The 21,242-nt window shown below is 39.8% G+C and overlaps 1 protein-coding gene across 1 annotated transcript in view; it reads left to right on the forward strand.

The window, feature by feature from the left end:
• The window catches only part of egl (Egl_like_exo domain-containing protein), a 133,423-nt gene that overhangs the window by 6,679 nt on the left and 105,502 nt on the right, over positions 1-21,242 (forward strand). The window contains exon 4 of the mRNA XM_071594368.1: positions 850-957. Coding sequence (XP_071450469.1) covers positions 850-957 — 108 coding nt within the window. The remainder of the gene's footprint in view (positions 1-849; positions 958-21,242) is intronic.

The following is a 21,242-nucleotide window of genomic DNA, read 5'->3' on the forward strand; positions in this document are numbered from 1 at the left end:
ATTTTTTAATTTAATTTAATAATAATTTAATTTAATTTTTTACTAAATGCAGAGAAAAAAAATAAAGATCCACATTAACCTAAAAATTTGAATCAGAAGTCTGGGTGGGAAAAGGACTTACGAAGCTATGTGGAATTTAAGAATAGCATAGTACAGTGTGTAATTTTATGATGCTGAATATCATACTCGACAGGGCGGAAGTGTGGAAATGCTCAGGCCCCGAGGTCATGAAAAAAACTTGATTGATAGACTTATACTAATAATTCTCTCCAACTCACTCCATTTTTGTGTTTAAGTAAGTTTGGTCAATTGAATTGAAACGTATGATACTTGATTAATTTGGCAAAGTTAAATGATAGTCCATTTAATTTAATCAATGAACAAAATCTCTATTAGACTGACTTTGGTTAAGTTTATCGTATGGTAACATTTTTTAAGCTTTGATACCATGTATCACATTTGTGTAATTGTTTTTAGAGGAGTTTAATTAACAAGAAATCATGAAACTTGTTGAATGGTTTCCACATGAAACAGTATTATCATGGATTGATTGCATAGCCTGTGAATGATTAATTATGTCTCGTATAGGTAGTTATCGATTCCATTAGGTCTTCGAATAACATCAGCTAAGCCAAAGGCCATTAGCTCAGATTCTACTTCTGGTGATGACGTTGTTTCATACTTTTTTGTGTGATGTAATCTGCAATCAGAAACCCTAAGACATGAAAAGTTCTTATGCTTTTGGGTTTTTATCTTGCATGATCTTACTAGTACCGAAGAGGCCAATGAATAGTTTTATAGCCTCACTCTGCTTTTGGGAGGTAATATTTGTTTTCCTGTTCACTTCAGATTGGGCTTCCATCTGGGCATGCAATAATATTTGACCTTCTCACATGCCCATCCCTGGTTACTTCTGGTGGTCTTCAGATGCTTCTTGAATCTGACAAGGTGGTCAAGGTAAGATAATTGTTCAACATCATTCTCCCACGTAATTTTATGTTAAATCCTTTGTTATGTCAGGTTATGTTTTAGAAACATGATTTTAAGATTTTTATTTTAATTGAACTCCAGGCCATTTGCATGTCAAGCAATATTTTTAGAGCCTTCTCATTAGAAGAGTACTGTTTTCAGGAATTCTTAGGTTAGATAAAAAGTAAAAGGGATGTTTTTCTCTTTACTCATAAAATTTATCTTATTCGATCTGGTCACAGGTGCTCTGGGTTGGTGGCCATAGATGGTATTACCAATGACTGTAGACAGCGATACCAATGACTGTAGTTGATAAATGCATTCTGCATAAATAGATGCATTTATTTGCAGTGGTTATGAAAATAGATGTTAAATTCATCTACATCTACACAATACCCTGTGAGCCAAGGGCGTGTGGTAGATCACCACCCATGAAAGAGAACTAAACCACTGGCAAAATCAATGCATCCATGCAAACCTACACCCACAGTGGCGTAAACATTCCTGCAAAAGCCCTTTCACCTCACACGCATGCAAATGCATATATTATCAACTAACTAAAAAATGCACCTTAGAATGTAGTAAATCCAATTATGTGCAAGCTAGAAATTAGGTCTTTTAGAACAAGTTTCCTGGTCCTTAGAATCATACTGTGAAGGGGAGTGTGTTTGTCATTCCAATGTGTTATCACCTGTTCCCTGCATGGACCTGTCCATAGATTTTTTTTCCTTTTCTGTCTTCATACAATTTTTTTCTTCTCCTCATTTTCTCTTCACATCCTCCCTTCTTTCCTTATAAGCATTTTCAGGAGAAACTCCAGATTCTTCAGTTGCATCAGTGTTCAGATTCTGATGTCACAGTTTTGCCAAAGTTGAGGCTGACATTATCAAGGTCATCCAGAGAAATTCCCCAGATTGTCCTCCCCATGCAGGGTTGACTACTTCCAAATGGGTTGGTACCACTGGAAATGTCATTTGGTTGAATTAATAGACAAAATTAGTACTTTCTGATTCTCATAATGGATAGGATATAGCAAATGAGAATCACAATACATACATATTTATTGGATTTAAAAATTATAACTTGTACTTACTTTTCATAAACATTGGATAGGATAAAAAAAATTCAAGAGATGCAGACAAAATGTACTAGAAGTAAAAACATTGCATCATCAAAAAACGTTAATTTTATCTTGATCTAATTTGTGATAATTTCCTTATTGACAATTCACCTATTAAAGGCAGGTTTTGGAAATTTCCTAGCGGCTCTTAAGTTTATATACCATGTGAATCTCCTCTTGTTCACTTTGGTTCATTTCTTTGTTTAGTACTTTGCATCAGTCTTAATTCCATTTTAAAGTCCTTTTCCTTCCTCTACCTAACTTTCCGAACATTGCCATCTATTGAGACCTTTCACATTGTGCTAGGTCTCAATATCTCCTCTCCTGACTTTTTCTGCCTTCTTTGAATTTCTCTACCAGCTGCTTTTCCTCTTCATCCATCATAAAATTTCATCGCTAGTCTACAGAAAAATAGTAAAAATAAAATTTCTAACTCCTATCTACCTTTCAATTTTGTGAACCAAAAAATACATTGTAAATTGCAAAGGATTTTCACTTTGCATGACTAATTTTTTCCTTACTCAGCATCATCTGGTTAAGATGCTTGTAAATAATAAAATTTGAGGTTTTTCGTGGTAAGATTTTGCGGCAAGAGTGAAACCAGTCATACAAAATAGAAATACTGTGGAATTTACTAAGTGTTTTCCCTGTGTAATATCCTGTCAATTCCCCCAATTAATGCCTGAAACTCTAAATGTCAGGTTTCCAAATATTTGATGCATTGCCTCAACGATGAGATGTATAAAATATATTTAGACCAAATTTGTAGTAGAAGAATTACTCGACCGAAAATTTTCGTTGTTGGACATAATAAAAAAATAGTTTGTCTTAAGGTTTTTTCATGAATTAAAAAAAAATATTAATAATGTTGTGCGTGGCTGTGTTTAAGGATCTACTATAATTGTCCATTTTTGTTACAAAAACTATCAATCCTTGGATCATCCTTAAACTAGATGTTGTACATCATGTGACTGAATATCATCATCCCCACCATCCCGATCACCACCTTTAGAGTATCACCTTAACTTGATGTTTCACACACACACTGTTTACTTGTAGCACTTCATAAAGAAAATAATTGTTGCATTTTTGTGTCAGCAAATGACTTTTATTTTAACGGAGAAGCCAAAAATGGCACAAAGGCTTTTACGTTGGCTGACAGGCAATATGCTATACATTAAGAAAAAGAAAGGGTAAGAGTAATAAACGATAATGAAAAATTAGCAAAATAAATGTCAAGAACAGCTATAAGATAGCAGGAGAGCACATTTGCAAGCAGAGAGGGCTAAGTTACTATCTTGGGTTTAAGTAAGGAGGTGAAAGTGGTGAGTGAGGAAGAGAGGTCCAGGGAAGGATACTGAATAGTTTGGGAATAAAATGTAGCGGGGAGTCGATGGAATAGGGAACGTTGAGAGATCGAGAGACGGAAATTCGAAATCTGCATCAGACTAAAGTTACGTGTTGGTCGAGGGTGAACACGAATTGAGAATAGAGGAAGAAGTCGTTCGTACGGAAAGTTCCGTTGAAGATGCTGTGTAAGAATTGATTTCGTGGAAAATAATATTCACCCCAGAAAAGAAAAAAATGGTCCGTGACGTATTGGAATAATGAAAAATACACATCCCTACGGTGCAAGCGTGACTGAATATTCCCTAGTGAAAAAAATCGAACCACCTTCAGTGCGGGATCGAATCCATGTAAAAGCGATCTCAGCGGGATCTCATTAAAAAAAGGCGATCTTTGCTGGTGTTGAGATCAACAACCTCGATTGAGGCCCAGGCAGTGAATCCGGAATTAATGTTTAAAGTAGTGGCGGGCGCGATTTTTTCGTGTGAGATCCGCGTTTATTAATTCGTGGCGTAATAATAATGCGGGGTTAAGTCTCTGAAAATCCCGTTTGGAAAAATGGCTATTATTAATATCTCTGCTGATATGTAAAATAATCAGAATAGTGTTCAACTTGAAAAGTCGAGAATAGGCACAAGGTTAATAACGATTAATCATGCATATTAATCCTGCAAAGTAAATGGAAAGAATTTGAAGAATTTCAATGCGGAAATCGATCCGTAGTCAGCAGAACTGCGTTTGGTCACGTGTTAGTTATGTATATATAATGCGAAAATGAGGTGCTTGTGTGACTTAGAAGTAATTCAACTATTTCGGAAATATTTATAAGAGGTCTTCTTCGATTTTTCGAAGGTTAACTCGGTCATCCTCCTTTGAGCTTCGAGAAACTCGACTCCTTGGGACGTGAGCATCGACAACCGTCTGACTAGGTGGAAAACCCGAGAAGACTTAATGTAAATTACCCGTCGGGAAGGTACGGAATCCTTTGTGTTTCTAAAAGAGTTAAGTACGTGTTATGAAATTTCTTAAGTGAAGCCTTCTGTTAAGTCAAGATATCGTTACTATTGACTGTGTTCACAGTCGTCACTGACACTTATGAATGACGAACACAAAGCTAAGCTTAAATTGAGATTCCATGAGAGGTACAAATGCCGTTACGATAATGCTTGGATTGACCGCATTCAAATCTTAGGAGTTGTACTATTTGGTATGGCGCACCTTATCGTTTTCTTTAGTAGATTGATAAAATGCAGGTGTCATCGTGCGATACATCAATGCGTAGGTGTAAAAATAAGGTTGTCATTATTTGTTTATAACTTTCCTGCACGGGTCTTAATATGCAAAGCCCCGGGTGCATTCGGAAAAATGTAGATGGAAAGATTTTTCGCCTCGTGATATGAATGTGTGGTGCATAGTATCGTACTCTCCTGCCATTTTCAATGTTACTTCTCATTTGGTTTTGGAAATTAAGTTTTACGGAATCGAGAGCTCGAGTTTGTTACATGAATTATCACTCCCCGGAAAAATAATCGTCAATGGAAGTGACCGCGGAGTATGTGGTGAATGAACGTTCGCGGGTAACAGCTTCCATGATTTGCAGATTGTCTTTCTTGAAAAAACCCTTGCGATCTATATTATGTATTTTTATCAGGGATCGATTGCTTTTTTTTCATGAACTGTGATTGATCGTCAACAAACGGCTGTGGCTATTTTTAGGATTCTCGAATAAATGTTGGAAGTTATTTGTCTCCAGTATGTTCAATATGAACGACTTAGACCGGAGCCAACTCACTGGAGCCGGGATTCATCTGAATCAATAGCTTCGCGGCAAGTCTGCCGTCTTAGCGTGACATTGAAGAAAGTGGTCCTCTTCGTCCCATGCAGAAATTTAGTGTATCGCAAGGATCACTCCCTTTTTATGGTAAGTTAATGATCGTCGAACTGCGCTACTGCGGGCCCGATTCTCAAAGCTATACTGAAACCAGTCGTAAACATGATATGAAACTTTCGAAGTCAAGCCACGCGTATTTTGGGCAAAAAAATTAATAATGGAACATATTAATTGTCTCTGGAAGAATGGAGAAAGTAAGCTAGTCTGAGAGGAAGACTAACGACGTTTTAAATATGCTGGGGCAGTTGGGAGGAAGGCGGTGAGGGAAAACCGAAGAAGGCAGAAGATGTGGGTGGAGGAAATATTGAGAGATCGTTGAGTATTGAAGACCTTTATAGAGCGTATAATGTTGGGTTACCGGGATTGGGAAAAGAAAGGAATAGGTCTTATATACTGCATCTAGGGAAGTTGGAAAGTATTACAGACTAAATAATGGAAGGTAAAGAAGAGGAAACCTACGTGAAACGTCTTAAACGGCATAATAGTCGCTGTCGAATCCGTCCCAAACGTATGTGTACTTTCAATGAGCAGATGACTTAAATGAAGACTTCTTAAGTGAACACTCTACAATAACTCTAAATTGACTTGCAGGTGTAAGAAATGTGTACGTGAATATCACTGATTGATACAGTCAATTCTAGAATTATGGAAGTAGCGAAAGTATTCGCCTATTTATCCGTCTTGAAAAATCTCCTGTGAGCTGATTTTTTTCGTATTCCTCAAAATTGACGTCCATTTCATTAAAAGTAAAGTACTTGATTTTTTTGCATTCTACATGTTTAGTTTTCTTTTCACTTTCTTTGATTTCCATGTTGGAGGTAAAATTTGTCGCATATAGGTCTGTGGGTTAGGCGTGGTGTATTGATTTAGTTGTGATAAAAGTGAATCTTATATCCGTCCAAGTTTTTGAGATATCCAAGCAGAGTGTAGTCAAAGTGCATGGCATTCGTGTGAGTGAATTGGAATATAACGAATTATTGACACAGGAACTGAGGGTGAGAGAGGAGTTATTATCTTCATGGTCGGAACAAATATATCATTGACCCACCTCGTAGTCGTTACCGAAAGGATAGTAGGAAAGTATACGATTTCATGGAGTCTACAAGATTATAAAGGAAAATACGCAAACGATTATATACAAGAAGAAAGATTCGCGAGAGCGGATGTTATTTTTGCATTCATTATTTATCACCAATGCGCCCATAATTTCATATCCATGAGATGAATAAGGATGCCTATCTATTTCTGGCTGCTAAAGACCAAACCTTTTTAGTATTAGAACACGTTATCACTTTGTAATGTTCCACGTAAAATAATATTGCATAAATTTAAGCGAGCCCAATGTTGCTATGTGTACGTACTGCCGTACTGATTAAGCAAGCCCACCTCTCTCTCTTTCTTGTCGCATTACCCTTTTAATTGATCTGAATTTTCTATCGAAGAGGATAAACCAGGAGTCGGCGACCATTTTTTATCGAGGACCGGAATTACGATTCTGAAGCATTGGTAAGACACAATCTCCTATCATTAATTTTTTTACCGCGGTTACAGAGTCGACGTTTTAATATAAATCTCTAGAGGCTTGTCTTCCGACGCTCCGGGAACCTGATCGAAACCCTACGCGGATCGAATCCCGCCCGTTGGCTGGAGGTTGCCGACCCCTGTCATACCCGCTCTGGTCCGCTAGATTGCAAAACTTCGTGATCGATATACGCATCGTAGATTGTCTGGTGTTATAATTGGCTTTGCGATAATCCGCTCAACTTTGTATGCCATTAAATTATCGCTGAAAAAATGAAAACATTGCGGCGTACTTACACTCATTTGTCCACAATCGTGCGGAAACTAAGACGTTAAAGAGTGATTGAAATTTTCCGGTCAACCCTTTTTTTTCCCGTCAAGGTCATAGTTTCATTCTCCTCAAGATAAAGACTTGAAACTGTATTTGTTTGGTTCAAACATGAGGTATTTATTTTTATTTTATTTCTTGCATATTCGACGGTACTAAGATTTGAATGTGGTTTTCTTAGGGAATTCTAAATTATGTCTATTTGTCTGAAAGGTATGCAGACTCGAATGATCTCAAGGCGTCTGTGTCTGAGGCACTGTCCTCACTTCCTCGTCGTCCAAAATTCCGGCTCAATGGGTTTTCTAATGGATTTTTCTCCATTTAGGACATTAGTGTGGCCTCTTTCTTTTGGAGGATTCGCATTAAAAATATTGCAGCCGACGTGAAACATCGACGAAATGTGATATTATGTGATATGAATAAAACTCTAAATGAAGAACCTCTATTGCTTCTTTTTGAAGTTAAGTGCAATCAATGGTTGTTTTTCTTGCTAGGCAAGCTTTAAAATCGCTATCGATAAATGCAGATGTAACTTGAAATATTCGGTGGAATCAAATTCTCGTTTCATGCGGCCCACCTTCGCGATTAGATGTATAAAAAAATACCTAGCCTATCGCAGTGCTTCATTTGGTCGTTTCCGGAACTTAAGATTGTCAAATGTTGGATAGATTTCGTGATTCGACTGTGTCGTACTTTTAATTATTGAGTACTGTGAAAATTTCGCATTTGAATGCACCATATATTTATTTCACACTTTAATATGCCTCATAGTGCCCGAACCCTTAAGGCAAGGGTTTAGCGGAGAACATGAAAAAACTGCAAGGCCGAGTCTTTTATCTTCGAGGGGAATTTCCCTTTCCTTAATATTTACGCAGCGAGGAGAGGATAGTTTAATTTCTTTTCCAGGTCGCCGACCTTTGTTCTAGATTGCCACGAGGCGGAACCACCTTGAATCTCCTTGACATGTGAATTCCATTTCCCTTTTGTTTGTTTTGCAGCCTTGACGGCCACCCCCTGAGAACATTCATTTCTGATGCTTTTCTCAGCCCGCTGTTATTTTTATGCTCCCTCGACCTTTCCATTCCACTTGAATTTTCAACTCCAATGGCCAGTTTATGAAAAGAAAAAAAATTGAAATTAAGGTGAGCATGGGATGAAAGATTCTAATGTGCTGTGGTAATGAGTGGCGTTCAGAAACTAGATTAGCGCAGAATTCAAAGAAGAAACTGGCGAAGAGTTTGAATGAGTTCGAATATTTTTAAAATTTAACTTAACAGGTGTCTTTATAGTCATTTCATCTATCCGCGTAGCCAGTTGTTAGCTCTTAGAGACAGTGTGCGCAATGATACGTGCTCTTTCCTATTATCCTCGGAATAATTTTTTTAATGTGGCATTTACGAAATCATCTATGTCATAAAATGAAATTATATTGATGCTAACGTTTTCTATGAATTAATCGGATTCAATGGGTCTTCACTTGCTTTAACTGGTGGAATAGCCCTCGTGTGCTGCTTTTCTGTTTACTGTCGTGGTTTCGCAGTACTCTTCTTCTTCTGAAAAAAGTGTTGCAGAAGTAGACGTCAAAACTGCTGTGAGGCTGATTATTATTGTGCCGTATAACGGGTGATACATGTTATATATCATAAATCTCTTAATCTGTATCCTTATTGATCAAAAAGGAAAAATCATTGCGACATCAATGCCGGAAAACGAATGCATTTATTAAACGAGTTCAAATGATTTCGCCCTGTTTGGTTTTTCCTATACAGGTCTTGATTCGGCGTCAACGGGAGAGTAATCCTTGTTTTCGCTCCAATAAATGTGCCGTTGACGTCACGAGCCAGTCAGCCTCCCGCTCACGATCTGAGAATCAAGCCCATCGATAGAACTCAATATAAGTAAAATAATTTTTCGAGGGCAGAAATTCCGGCAGAACTGAGCGTATCGGTCAGCATACAGTCATAATGGGGAAGGCACCAAAGGCGATAAAGGAATTTAGCGAAACCGGTACTTTATCCAAATTTGAGGCCTTGGGTCGGCGACCTGCCGTTGATTCGTTTCCGTCTATGGGCAGTGTCTAGGGAAATTCGTTGGAATTCCTATGAATTTCTAGGTGTTTTCTTTCTCGTTACGCTTCGACATATGAATTATTGGGTTGAGTGTAGAGGGGTCAAATATTAATAAATAAACATCAATTTTCTCGCTATGGTATCATTTCTTTCCAAATATTTTCCACTTTTTTCCTTTAATAATTTGAAACGAGAGCTAACTGTCATAGTCTATTCATTCTAAAAGTCACATTTATCTCAAGAAAAACCTGTCCCTACGATATGATTCAATCGTGTGAATTTTTCTTGGGGCAATAATGAGTTTTAACTATGAGAATGAAATGATGGTTTTTTTCCTTTCACCTCATCCTTAACGTTACAAACCTTGATCGCCTGGTGAAATTTGCCTTTTTGCGACTGTGAGTTGAAGGAATAACTTATGGTGTTAACGAGTTGATATTTACTTCAGTATTTATGCAAAGGACTCCTCAAATGTTGCTCTTGCGGGTTTAAATTCAAGGTCAAGTTTTAAATCATGCCTTTTTGTAGTGACGGAGTGATCTGCGTTAAGTTTGTAGCCCAGAAAATGTAGTCAATCGATCGATCGAAGTAGTGGTAGAGAAAGTTAAGGGAAATTAAAACTTTAAGTTCCAGAAAAGTCTTACATTCATATTGGCGCCGCTAAATCGGAATATGTTCATATATAATGACCTCGGAATAACGTTAACATTTTATCTGGGTTCTTTTGAATGAGAGTTTTCCTAGTGATGTGCATTTTTCCATTCCCATCCACCTCGGTTCTCGTTTAAATTTAGAATCGTCACATTATCCATGCAGAGGGATTTGGCATTATACAGGATCGTATTATCTTGGAGTTATTCGTGGATGATTTCCTTCAACACAGTTACTTAAAGAATTAAGTACCCTACCCGGTGGACTGGAAAGCAGTAAATGCGGGAGCTGATGTGCTAAATAGCTTCGGAGACAAGACCTCTGTCCCTACCACTCCGACGTTTCTCGTTGCAATTAGACGAGCAACGGTATAGGAATGACTGATGTGTGCCGTTAAGAGACCCGAATTATGTTTGGATTGACGAATATTTTCACTAGTCCAGCCTCCTGCAGTCATTATTTCGACCTAATGTACTTCATTCACTCATATATGTGCCCTAAATATCGGGTCGTTACTACGTAAATATAGTTCACTTGCGCTGGAATTTTGTAATATTTTTGTTCTCAGCGTTTCGCGTTTTAGTCGCCCATGAAAACATAACTTCAGTTTCCACGATGCGTGGGGTCAGTATTCTCGTCAAATGTTCATTTTCAATATTTTCACCTTACCGTTACGTGGTGTATTACTATTTTGAAATTAAACTCGAGTTACGATCTCCAAAATGCCATAATTTTTTCGTCCAACATAGAATTTCAGAAAATCCCTCTCGCCTATCTCATTGAAAATATCCTAGACCATTTTCTATATACTTATAATGCTGGTGTGCATTAAAGCGTAATTCATTCTTGATAAGGAACGTGATAGTCAAGTGGTTGCAGCGGCAGGCTACTGACCGAAGGGGACCTAATTCGATTTCCGGAGACGACCCCGAGGACCCTCAGTTTCACCCAAGCAGTGTGATTCCATGGGTACCGGATTTAGCTGGGAAAATAAAGGGGGCCTAAGGAAAGAAACTGCCCCCCTCCTAATCTGTATAGTGAATTTCATACACCTTTGTGGTTGGTATTGGGTGAACTCTAACATCACTTATCAAACCGACCTTCGGGTTGATAACTGTGGTTTTGTTTTTGTCTCAATCATTTCGTTAAGGTGGAAAATGGCATGTTCATTTAGGAAATGGGGCAATCTGTATTGTACTGTAATTGATGGGAAACGGCTATTAACTAAAATCGTGGGATTATGTCGTGAACAGTTATGAGCCGACATTTCGTTTTTCGTTTCGACTCCGAATCGAAAATATTTGATGATACGAATTCCTAAAAATTGGGGGCCACACATTTTCGAGCCCCGTGAAACAAATGCGAAGCTATTGAGGTCGTTGTTCATCAGTAAAATAGGGGAATCATTCAATTAAATCTAAGAGCTGAAAGAGAAGTGTGGAACTCGGGCGAGAGTAGCGATTAAGACCCTCAGATCGTAGTTAAAAAAATTGTCGTACTATAGTCGTAGTTAAAAAAAAATTGTTTAAACGCGTATTAAATACGCCATGTTTGAGACGGTCCACATATATAAAATATACAGCGATTTACATTATAATGATAAATTGCGATGAAAAAATTAGTGGAACTTGTAATTAATTTTACGATGTAAATTTTTGGAAAATAGGTTTTATATGGTATACTATAGAACATTTTTTTTTCACGGAGATATTTACAAATCGCTATATTTGAGAAAAATATATAAATTAAAATCACATTTTGCTCATCTATGAAACGCTGGGCGGTTTACGTTTAAGGATAAAACAGGAAGAGCATGGACTCAAACTGTAGACAAAGGCGATTTGAACTCTTGTCGATCTCGTGAGACTTCGTCCTTTCACTTTGATTTTCACTCTCTGGAGTCTCTTCAATTCTCAGGCCTTTAAGAATACCTTTGCATTGTTTTCGCTCTCCATTATCATAAAGTAAATTCCGAACGCGTTCATGGGTTTCCCTTCTTTAAGGTTTGCGTTCCGTGGAAAGCCAATTCGTAGTAGCAATTTCCCTGAAGACGTACGCAAATGAGCGATATTACTCTCTCGCGTAATTTTTGTCAAATTATCTCAATTGATTTATAGCCTTCCATACCTTGGCCACCGAAATCGGCATATTTTTTGAGGTGCATTTCTATTCTCCTGATATGTTCGGGTTTGTGCGGAAGGGTGAAGGGCGTTGACTCGGGCGATTACGCATGTGTAATCGCCGTTGGATTTAGGCCAACTCAAGAGTATAGAGGGCTGTTGGCGTTAAAGTTTCTTACTAAAAAAGGATTAAAATCATTTCCACCGTGTTTGGTGTCATAACATTCAATTCGCCTCTTTTCTTTCTTCTCCAGGACAATAGTTAATGCAAATTCTCTAGTTTGTGGTAGCCGCTTAGGGAACACTGTAGACTCTGCTTTCACTTCCATTTTTTCCTCACTTTACCCTGAAAATATGAAGCGTTAAACCAAATAGTCGCCAAAAGTCCTAAGTATAAAGGAAAGATGTGTGCAAAGTGTTTTGATTGGCGAATTAATTAAATTGAAGGAAAATGATACGAATGAATTGGCTGCTTTTATTTAAAGTATGGTCGTGGAGAAGAATGGGATAGGTGAAATAGTCAGGAAGGAGACAGACAGTAATTTATAGGTATGATGTGGAGGAGAGAGGATTGTTAGAAGTCTAAAGGAGGCAAGAAAGATACAACATTTTGATTAGCAATGGGATGTTGAAGACTGTGATTGAAAGGCATAGGCACGCTGGTCGGAAAAGAGAGAGGAAATAAGTATGCTGAATCGAAGAATGGTTTATTATAATGTCGGATGTTTGTGTTTTGTGGAAGAGGCAAAGGGATTATCTTTGTGCCGTTGTAGAGACTCCATACAGAGAGAGTCCATCCAAAACTACCTTAATCGGTAGAATAAAAAAAAATATATATTTCACATTTAATTATATATACGTATGTTATATATATATATATATATATATATATATATATATATATATATATGTATATGTGTGTGTGTGTGTGTAAACCGACCTTCGGGTTGATTACTGTGTTTTTTGGTTTTATGGTATATATATATATACCATAATATATATATATATATATATATATATATATATATATATCCCTCCCCGTACTACAACCTTGACGTGGTGGAAGGGCTTGTGCGTTCCGATGACCCCTAGAGCTGTACTGGCGGGAGTAATAAAAATTGCTCCTGGTAGGGTCACCCATGCCAGATAGGTCGAAGGTTAGGAGCCAGACGAAAGGTAGTCCACGCAGCGTCTGTTCCTCAGTGAGGCGGCTGCAATGGCGTCTGACCCCAGTGGGGCGGCCAGTAAGTGATGGTGTCACGTTAAAAACACTATTGAGGAAGGCAACGGGAAACCACCTCAATTATCATTCCCAAGAACAATGTGATGGACAATAGAGATATTTTGAGTCCTGGCAACCACGGGGCTCGGCCCAATCGGCCGTGTGTCGTGCCCGGCAGCGGGGGAGGCAAGGCTTCCGCGGTCGTCATCCCACGAAACCCTTGCAAGGGAAAACCAGCAGCAGCAGGACAGAAGACGCAGGAGAAGAAGACCAAATTAGTTAGAATAGGAACGTGGAATGTTAGGACAATGATGAGGACGGGGAAATTGGAGAATGTTAAGCGAGAGATGGAAAGGGGAAATATAGATATTTTAGGTCTATGCGAGGTGAGATGGAAAGATAGCGGGGATTACTGGAGTGATAAGTATAGAATAATATACAGCGGTGGGGACGAGAGCCAACGAGGGGTCGCCATAGTATTAAATGAAGAGGTAGGAAGAAGCGTAGTCAACATAGAGCAGGCAACGGATAGAATACTACTAGTGGAGATAAAAGCAGAACCGACGAACTTAGTTATTATCCAGGTATACATGCCACCGAGCAACCATAAGGAAGAAGAGGTCGATAGGATATACGATCAGTTAGAGGACATGATTGCATGTGTTCCTGCAGGGAAACATTTGATAGTGATGGGGGATTGGAATGCGACAGTAGGCGAAGGAAGAGATGGTGATGAGGTGGGGGACTACGGTTTAGGCACGAGGAATGACCGCGGGGAGAAAGCAGTTGAGTTCTGCAGGAGACAGGGGTTAGTTATCACCAACACTTGGTTCAGACACCACAAAAGACGCAGGTATACATGGAAAATGCCAGGTGACTCGGGAAGATATCAGCTAGATTATATCCTGGTTAGACACAGGTTTAGGAACAGTGTGATAAATTCCCACAGCTTCCCGGGAGCGGATGCGGACTCAGACCACAATTTAGTTGTTATGAAATGTAGCGTACGTTTTAAAAAGATAAGGCAGGGGCGGCGAGTTAGAAAATGGAATGTAGAAGCATTAAATGGGTTGAAAAGAAAGGAATACAAACAGGCGGTAGAGAAAATCATGGAGGACGGTAAAGAGCTAAGTACTATTGAAGAAAAATGGGAATGTATCAAAAAAGGGTTGTCTAAAGCGGCAAAAGACACTATTGGAACCGTTAACGCTAAAAGGACTCGTAAACCATGGATCACGGATGAGATGATTACAAAAATGGATGAGCGGCGAAAATGGAAGAATATAAATACAGAATTAGGCAAAATGAAGTACAAAGAATTGAACAATAAATTGAGGCGGGCAACAAATAAAGCAAAGGAAGCATGGTGGAAGACGCAGTGCGAGAATATGGAAAGTCTGCAGAGGAAGGGGGAAATCGGTGCGCTTTACAGCATAGTTAAATCTTTATCGGGAAGTAAGAAAGGGAGATCAACGATAGCAGTTAGAGATAAGGCCGGTAAGGTAATAGTTGACGCAGGAAAGATCCAAGAGAGATGTAAGGAATATGTAGAAGACCTGTATAGTAAAGAGCTTAGACCAACAAAGTTAGACATTGAAAAGGAACATGACGTAGAGGAAGATAGCTTAGGTCCAGGCATACTAGACAATGAGATAGAAAGGGCATTAAGGGAGATGAAACTAAATAAGGCCGTGGGGGTAGATAACATTCCCGTGGAACTTTTGAAATGCTTGGGAAAATGTGGGAGGAAGAGGCTATATGGGCTGATCCGTAGTATTTATGAGGAGGGAATCTGGCCGGAAGACTTTGTGAGATCAGTTTTAATTCCTATTCCGAAAAAGGTAAAGGCCACGTCATGTGAGGACTATAGGACAATTAGTTTGATATCCCACACAGCTAAGGTTGTTCTCAGGATCATAAACAAAAGGATAGAGAGTAGGGCAAATGATTACTTAGGGGATGATCAGTTTGGGTTTAGGAAGGGGAGAGGTACGCGTGATGCCATTGCAGTAATGAGATTATTAATCGAGAGGAATATAGAACACAACCAGGAGGTATTTGCCTGTTTCGTAGATTTCGAAAAAGCGTTTGATAGAGTAAATTGGGAAAAACTAATGAGTATATTGCAGAAAATAGGAATAGATTGGAGGGAAAGGAGGCTAATCCGCAACCTGTACATGTCTCAGACTGCTCAGGTGAGGGTGGGAAACGGGGAGTCAGGATGGGCAGTGTTAGGAAGGGGTGTAAGGCAGGGTTGCCCATTATCACCGTTGCTGTTCAACCTGTACGCAGAAGAAATGATCAAAGAGGCATGGGAAGAACTCGAGGTAGGAATGAAAGTGGGCGGGGAATTCGTAAAATCAGTTAGGTTTGCTGATGACCAAGCTTTAGTTTGTCAGTCAGCCAAGGGGCTGCAAGCATTGCTTAGTGAATTGGAAATTCAGTGCGACAGGTATGGGATGAGAATCAATATTAATAAAACAAAGGTTATGCGATTTTCTAGAAAGAAAAAGGCCAAGCTTAACATTAAAATAGGAGGGCAAAAGCTAGAGCAGGTAGAACAGTTTACGTATCTCGGTAGTGTTTTGGACCAACACGGTCAAAGTAGTAGGGACGTAAGGAGAAGAATTGCGCTAGGCAAAGAGGCTTTCACAAGGAGGAGGGAGTTGATGACAGGGACTTTGAGTAAGGATGTTAAGAAAAGACTCGTAAAAACTTTGATATGGAGCGTAGCTATGTACGGAGCGGAAACGTGGTCATTGAAGCAGGAGGATAGACGTAGATTGGAGGCTTTTGAAATGTGGGTGTGGAGAAGAATGGAGAAGGTGAAATGGACAGAGAAGAAAACAAATGAGGAAGTACTTGGTATGGTGGGCGAAGAGAGGGGTTTGTTGGGAGCAATCCTATGGAGGCAGGAAAAGTGGATGAAGGGGGTGTTGACCGGCAGTGGGATGTTGAAGACTGTGATAGAGGGTAGAATGTTGGGCAAAAGAGGAAAGGGAAGGAACAGGATAGGGTTGTTGGACGGGATGAAGGGAGGAAGGAAGTACTCAGAGATGAAGAGGGACCTGATATAGAGTAGGATGATTGATTTTGTGTTTTGTTAGGAGTAATAAAATATTTGTTTGGTAGTTGTGTCAGTCCAAAAACCTACCTTAACCGGTAGATTACTTAAAAAAAAATATATATATATATGTATATATATATATATGTATATATATATATATATATATATATATATATATATATATATATATATATATATATATATATATATATATATATATATATATGGGCAATGGGTTCGATTCCCGGGCAAGACACTCTGGGCACTAGCAGCTCCACCCAAGCTAAAGTGATTTTTCGGGTACCAGGTCTTCCTGGGAAACCATAACCGGCACAGGGAAAGGAACTGGCCCCCCTACCCTGATGTGTGAATTTTCACACGCCGTATAGGGCTTAGTACTGGGTGATCTCTACCATCACCTACTAAACCGACCTTCGGGTTGATTACTGTGTTTATGGTTTATATATATATATATATATATATATATATATATATATATATGTATATATAAATATATATATCAACCCGAAGGTCGGTTTACACACACACACACATATATATAATAGGTACGTCATTGCAGATAAAAGATTTATAATCAATTGAGTACGTCGTATCGGTAATAATTTTACAATTATTTTAAAAATGAGTTTTTAAATGAGCGTCGAAAAGGTATCAAGAGAATGGAGGGAGCCACTAAAAAATTATATCCATTGGTTAATAGAAATATCTTCGAACGAGCCTCTCTTACCTTCACCCGTTCTTGATAAATTGTTCGATGGCTCTTTTGAGGTTTTCTGCTTTCGTCACATGGGCAGTCACTGGGACAGGAATTGGGGTTTCGGATTCACAGCTAGAAGAACAGTTACGAGCCACGTTGTCGGAGGCTCACCGCCTCTCTCCTCCCTTCCGGACTTTTTATCTTTTTGCCCTTCCCTTCTGGTTTCCTCCCTCTCTCTCTCTCTCTTTCCCTCCCACCTGTCTTCATAGTTATCGAAAACGTCCTGTTTTGGAATTTCGCGGCGTGATTCAAGAGAATCGCGCCAGCAAAACGTCATCCATTTGGGATCCCGGTCATCAGTGGATGTTTAACCTCTCTTGATATGAACATTTTAATGTGAGATTATTTCCAATGCGTTCTCCAATTTTCGAACTTCACGGCGAAATTTGTGTTCGGCAATTACTTGATGATAATCAAGTGGTTTTTCCCTTTGCACTTCTTTGCCACTGGACAGCTGTATTTAATTCTTTACTTCCTCCTAAAGGCGTTGATTAATAAATATAATCGTTAGAAATTTGACTGGGCATTAAATCATTCTCGTTTACGATGACCTAATCTCGGAGATAACCTAAATTAGTTTTTGCTCTACGCATTATTTGGGATCACTAGACTATACTTAAAAAGAGTTTTGCTTGGATTTGTCATTTGCAAACAGATGATAGTGGAGACATTAACCGAATTGGAGGAGGAATATGGCCATATATGCGATAGTCCAGGTGTGCCAAGTGCTCAGGCTGATTTGGAGGTCGCGAGCTTTTTTTAGGTGAATATTAATTGCGACGCCAGATATCCGTCTGTTCGCCTTTTCTCTACCTCATTCTTCGTGGAGTTATTCATCTATCTATTATAGCGCAGTAGCCGTCCCCACCATATGTTACTACGCATTCAAAAATAACCGAGAACCTCGGATAATATTGAATTCAATCAATTACTCATTTCTTGCTAATGCCTTTCGTCCTCATAAAATACTACCCATTGCAGGAATAACGCAAGCATTAGAAACTGAAATCTCAAATTGGAAATGTAGGCGTAGCAATTGGGAGACGTATTTGCAAATATATTGAACTAATTCCAGTGGTGATATTTCGATGATTGTAACTAAGGTTTCATCTCACTAATCTTCGGGTGTAATCAGTTTCAGAGGAAATAAAATAATGCATTTAAGGAAATTACTACATAATATATTTAAAGAAATAACTAAATGTACATTACATGTAAATGTATGCGGCATTAATTAATATACTAAGAGAAAATTTCAAAATTTATTAGTTAACATGACACGCGTTTTTACGCTTAAATGCCATCACTCGTCGAAACGTTGAAATACCTATTTATAAAGAAATTCGGAATTTTTTTACCCAGTATTTTATTTCTTTTCACATTAAGATGGAATTTCACAAAGCTAGTTGTTCTTTAGTCAACTTTAAATGTAGACACTACTGAATAACAGTAGTTTATGCAACGTAAGGTCATGATTTGGTCGTAACCTATTAAGCCTCTTAACTGTTCCGAATCTTATGAGCTTAGGGTGAACGATCTTTTACTTAACTAAATATCCTCATGAAATTTGTGCTAGGGATGTTTGAATATCTGGCATTAACCACAATACTGGAAATTCTTCGACACAGAAGGTGAAAAAAATACGCAAAACTTTCTTAAGGTGGAGCTATTTGAAAAACAAGACGAACGTGCTCGTTGAAACCACAGGGAAAGGATGTTAAACTTAAGTTTAGTAGGGTGCAACGGGGATGAAGTTCTTCCTTCATTGGAGACGTCCAAAACGGCGTCGGGAGAATGCGCCTTTTAGACAACAGAGCGCGGTGAGGTTTTCTCGCGAAATAATATTAACTAGAACTTCTTCTGAAAATGATAGGTCCCCACTCTTTAGCGAATTGACGGAAATCTTAAGACGGCCGCGCTCAGAGTGCTCAGTTCGCAGTGACCAAGAGACCTGCTGTGCAACGCCTTCCGACGGCCGTCGCGATCAGGTGGTAACGACGGCCAAATGCGCAGTCAGAGTGAGAAAGATGCACTCCCATCGGTAGTCGTGACTTGGCTACCAAGTGTACTCCCAGCCTACTGCATCGGGAATCGCAATCTGACAAGATATGGGTCCCTATCGCTTTATTATTGTGTTTTCGATAACAATCAGGAAGTATCCTCGTTTAGCAAAGTGGATCCTCCGAACTCAGATTAACGATCTTAAACGTCGCATTCCGGCATTTACGGGGGATCGGGATGGTGCGGTGGCTAACTTACTGGCTTTCCTCCCAGAGGGCCCGGGTTCGGAGACGAAAGATATTTTTCAATGGTGTCCCAATCCCTACTTGAGGTGCTTTGTGTGGAGGGCAGTTAGTCCGCCGCCCGGCGGATGGGACGTTAAGCTGCGGACCCCTTGGCGCCTTTCGTTAAGAGTAGGCTAATGCCGATGCCGGGTTTCTCTCCGCCCTTCATCCTTTCCCTATCCATCTCCTATGGCGGATTTTACCTCAGCTTTCGGTCGCCTCCCCTAAAAACTACTACTATTCAGGCATTTACGTGTTCCTATTTTATTTTTTTCTCGTATTTATCTCCAACCAGTTACAGTTTTTATTTTAAAGTATGAGGCAGTCTTTCGTCAGCGTATTCACTGATTTTCCTGCAAGGTTTATTTGGGAAGTCTTAGCCGGTAGATAGGTAATTTTACCATCACCCTTACTGAAGTCAGTTTCGGGCGGATAGCGGGATGTCCATTTTTCACTCAGTAGCGTAGTGGTCGTTATCCATCTCCGATCATGTTTTGGTCTGTAATTTATTTGCGGACAGGGCTTTCATGCGAAAGCTCTGACGTGTCTGCATAATTTTGGTCTGGGCTGCTCTCCTGTTCATTTGTTTAAATCTACGTTTTATAGCATTTTTAAGGGCTAATATGGGCTCTGGCATGCGGAGGCCGAGGGAGTTGCCATGTCTTTCCCTTGTCTCCATAGATTTTCGGTACTCGAATTCATTACGTTTATGCGACAATTTGTTTTATTAACTCTTCATTTAAAGTGTATTTTTCATCGCATTCAAAAGTCTGTTAGCAGTCAGCGGGGCGAGTAGAAATGCGAAAAATTGTAAACTTTCGTCATTTTGGTGTTTTGTGGCTGGCAGGCACTCTTGCCGCTCAGAACTGTGTTAAAATATCACATCACAAATGCTCGCTTGCCATTGGATGTCAGCGTAACAACTTTTCTGAGTACTCCGCGCGTCGATTATTTGCCATCAAACTTTTCGAAAGGGTAGTACGTACAAAATTTGCTAGAAGAAAATGTTATCCAATAGAATGATCAGGAAGAGGGAAAGGGAGGGCCTCGCGATTGAGTGAGGAATCACCTTTGGGAAGATCCAGTCATCCCCGCAAAATTGTGTCTTCCTGGCGTTCAGGTCAGTGTTTCCCCGTGCGTTATTCACCAAACAAATGTCTTCGTGCCGGGTTTCCCTCCCCCCTTCCTGACCGAGTATCCGTGAATGTGTATTATTCATTTAAAGTCGTCCGACGTTATTGGGGTAAGCCCTAGATGGTAAACTCCATGTTCGGAGAGGCACCTTAACCAGATTTGCGCCGATACGAAGGACCGAGCTTACTGAGTTTTCGTGACCTTCGCCATAAATTCAACACACGCCCATATCTTCATTGGCGTTGGAGATGCCTTGAATCTCACGCTCCCTTTCTTGCTTCCCCTTCCTCAAATCCATCACCCCCTCCCCCTAATCTTTATCCCGACGCCCTCCCCTCGCCTGATCCTGCCAAAGTCTTCCCCCAACACCCACACTGCCATCTTTATTACACCTGGGCCGGCATCGGTTCTCTCCTTCTCTGTCCCTCGAGCGCCTCCCCCTCTTCTCCCCCGAGAGGTTCTCTCGCAACATCCCTCACCGGAAGCGGCGGCACGCTCCTCCCTTCGCCTCGTCTCCTCTTCCCGATCGCGCGGTTATTCCCCCCCCCCCCTCTCTCCCCAAGGATGCCAAACCCCCCCACTCGTCCATCTCCCGCCGTGCTACGAGGCTGTTCGTGGCGATGGTCATCGATCACGTCCACACCTTTCGGCCCCAGACGTCCCTCTCTTCTTATCCTCCTCCTCGCCTCACCTTCGCCCGCCTCTAACCCTCGCGTTCTACCCTTCATTTTGCGTTCCCT

Source organism: Hetaerina americana, unplaced genomic scaffold, assembly GCF_022747635.1.
Source record: "Hetaerina americana unplaced genomic scaffold, ioHetAmer1.1.p SCAF_6, whole genome shotgun sequence".
Classification (NCBI taxonomy): domain Eukaryota; kingdom Metazoa; phylum Arthropoda; class Insecta; order Odonata; family Calopterygidae; genus Hetaerina; species Hetaerina americana.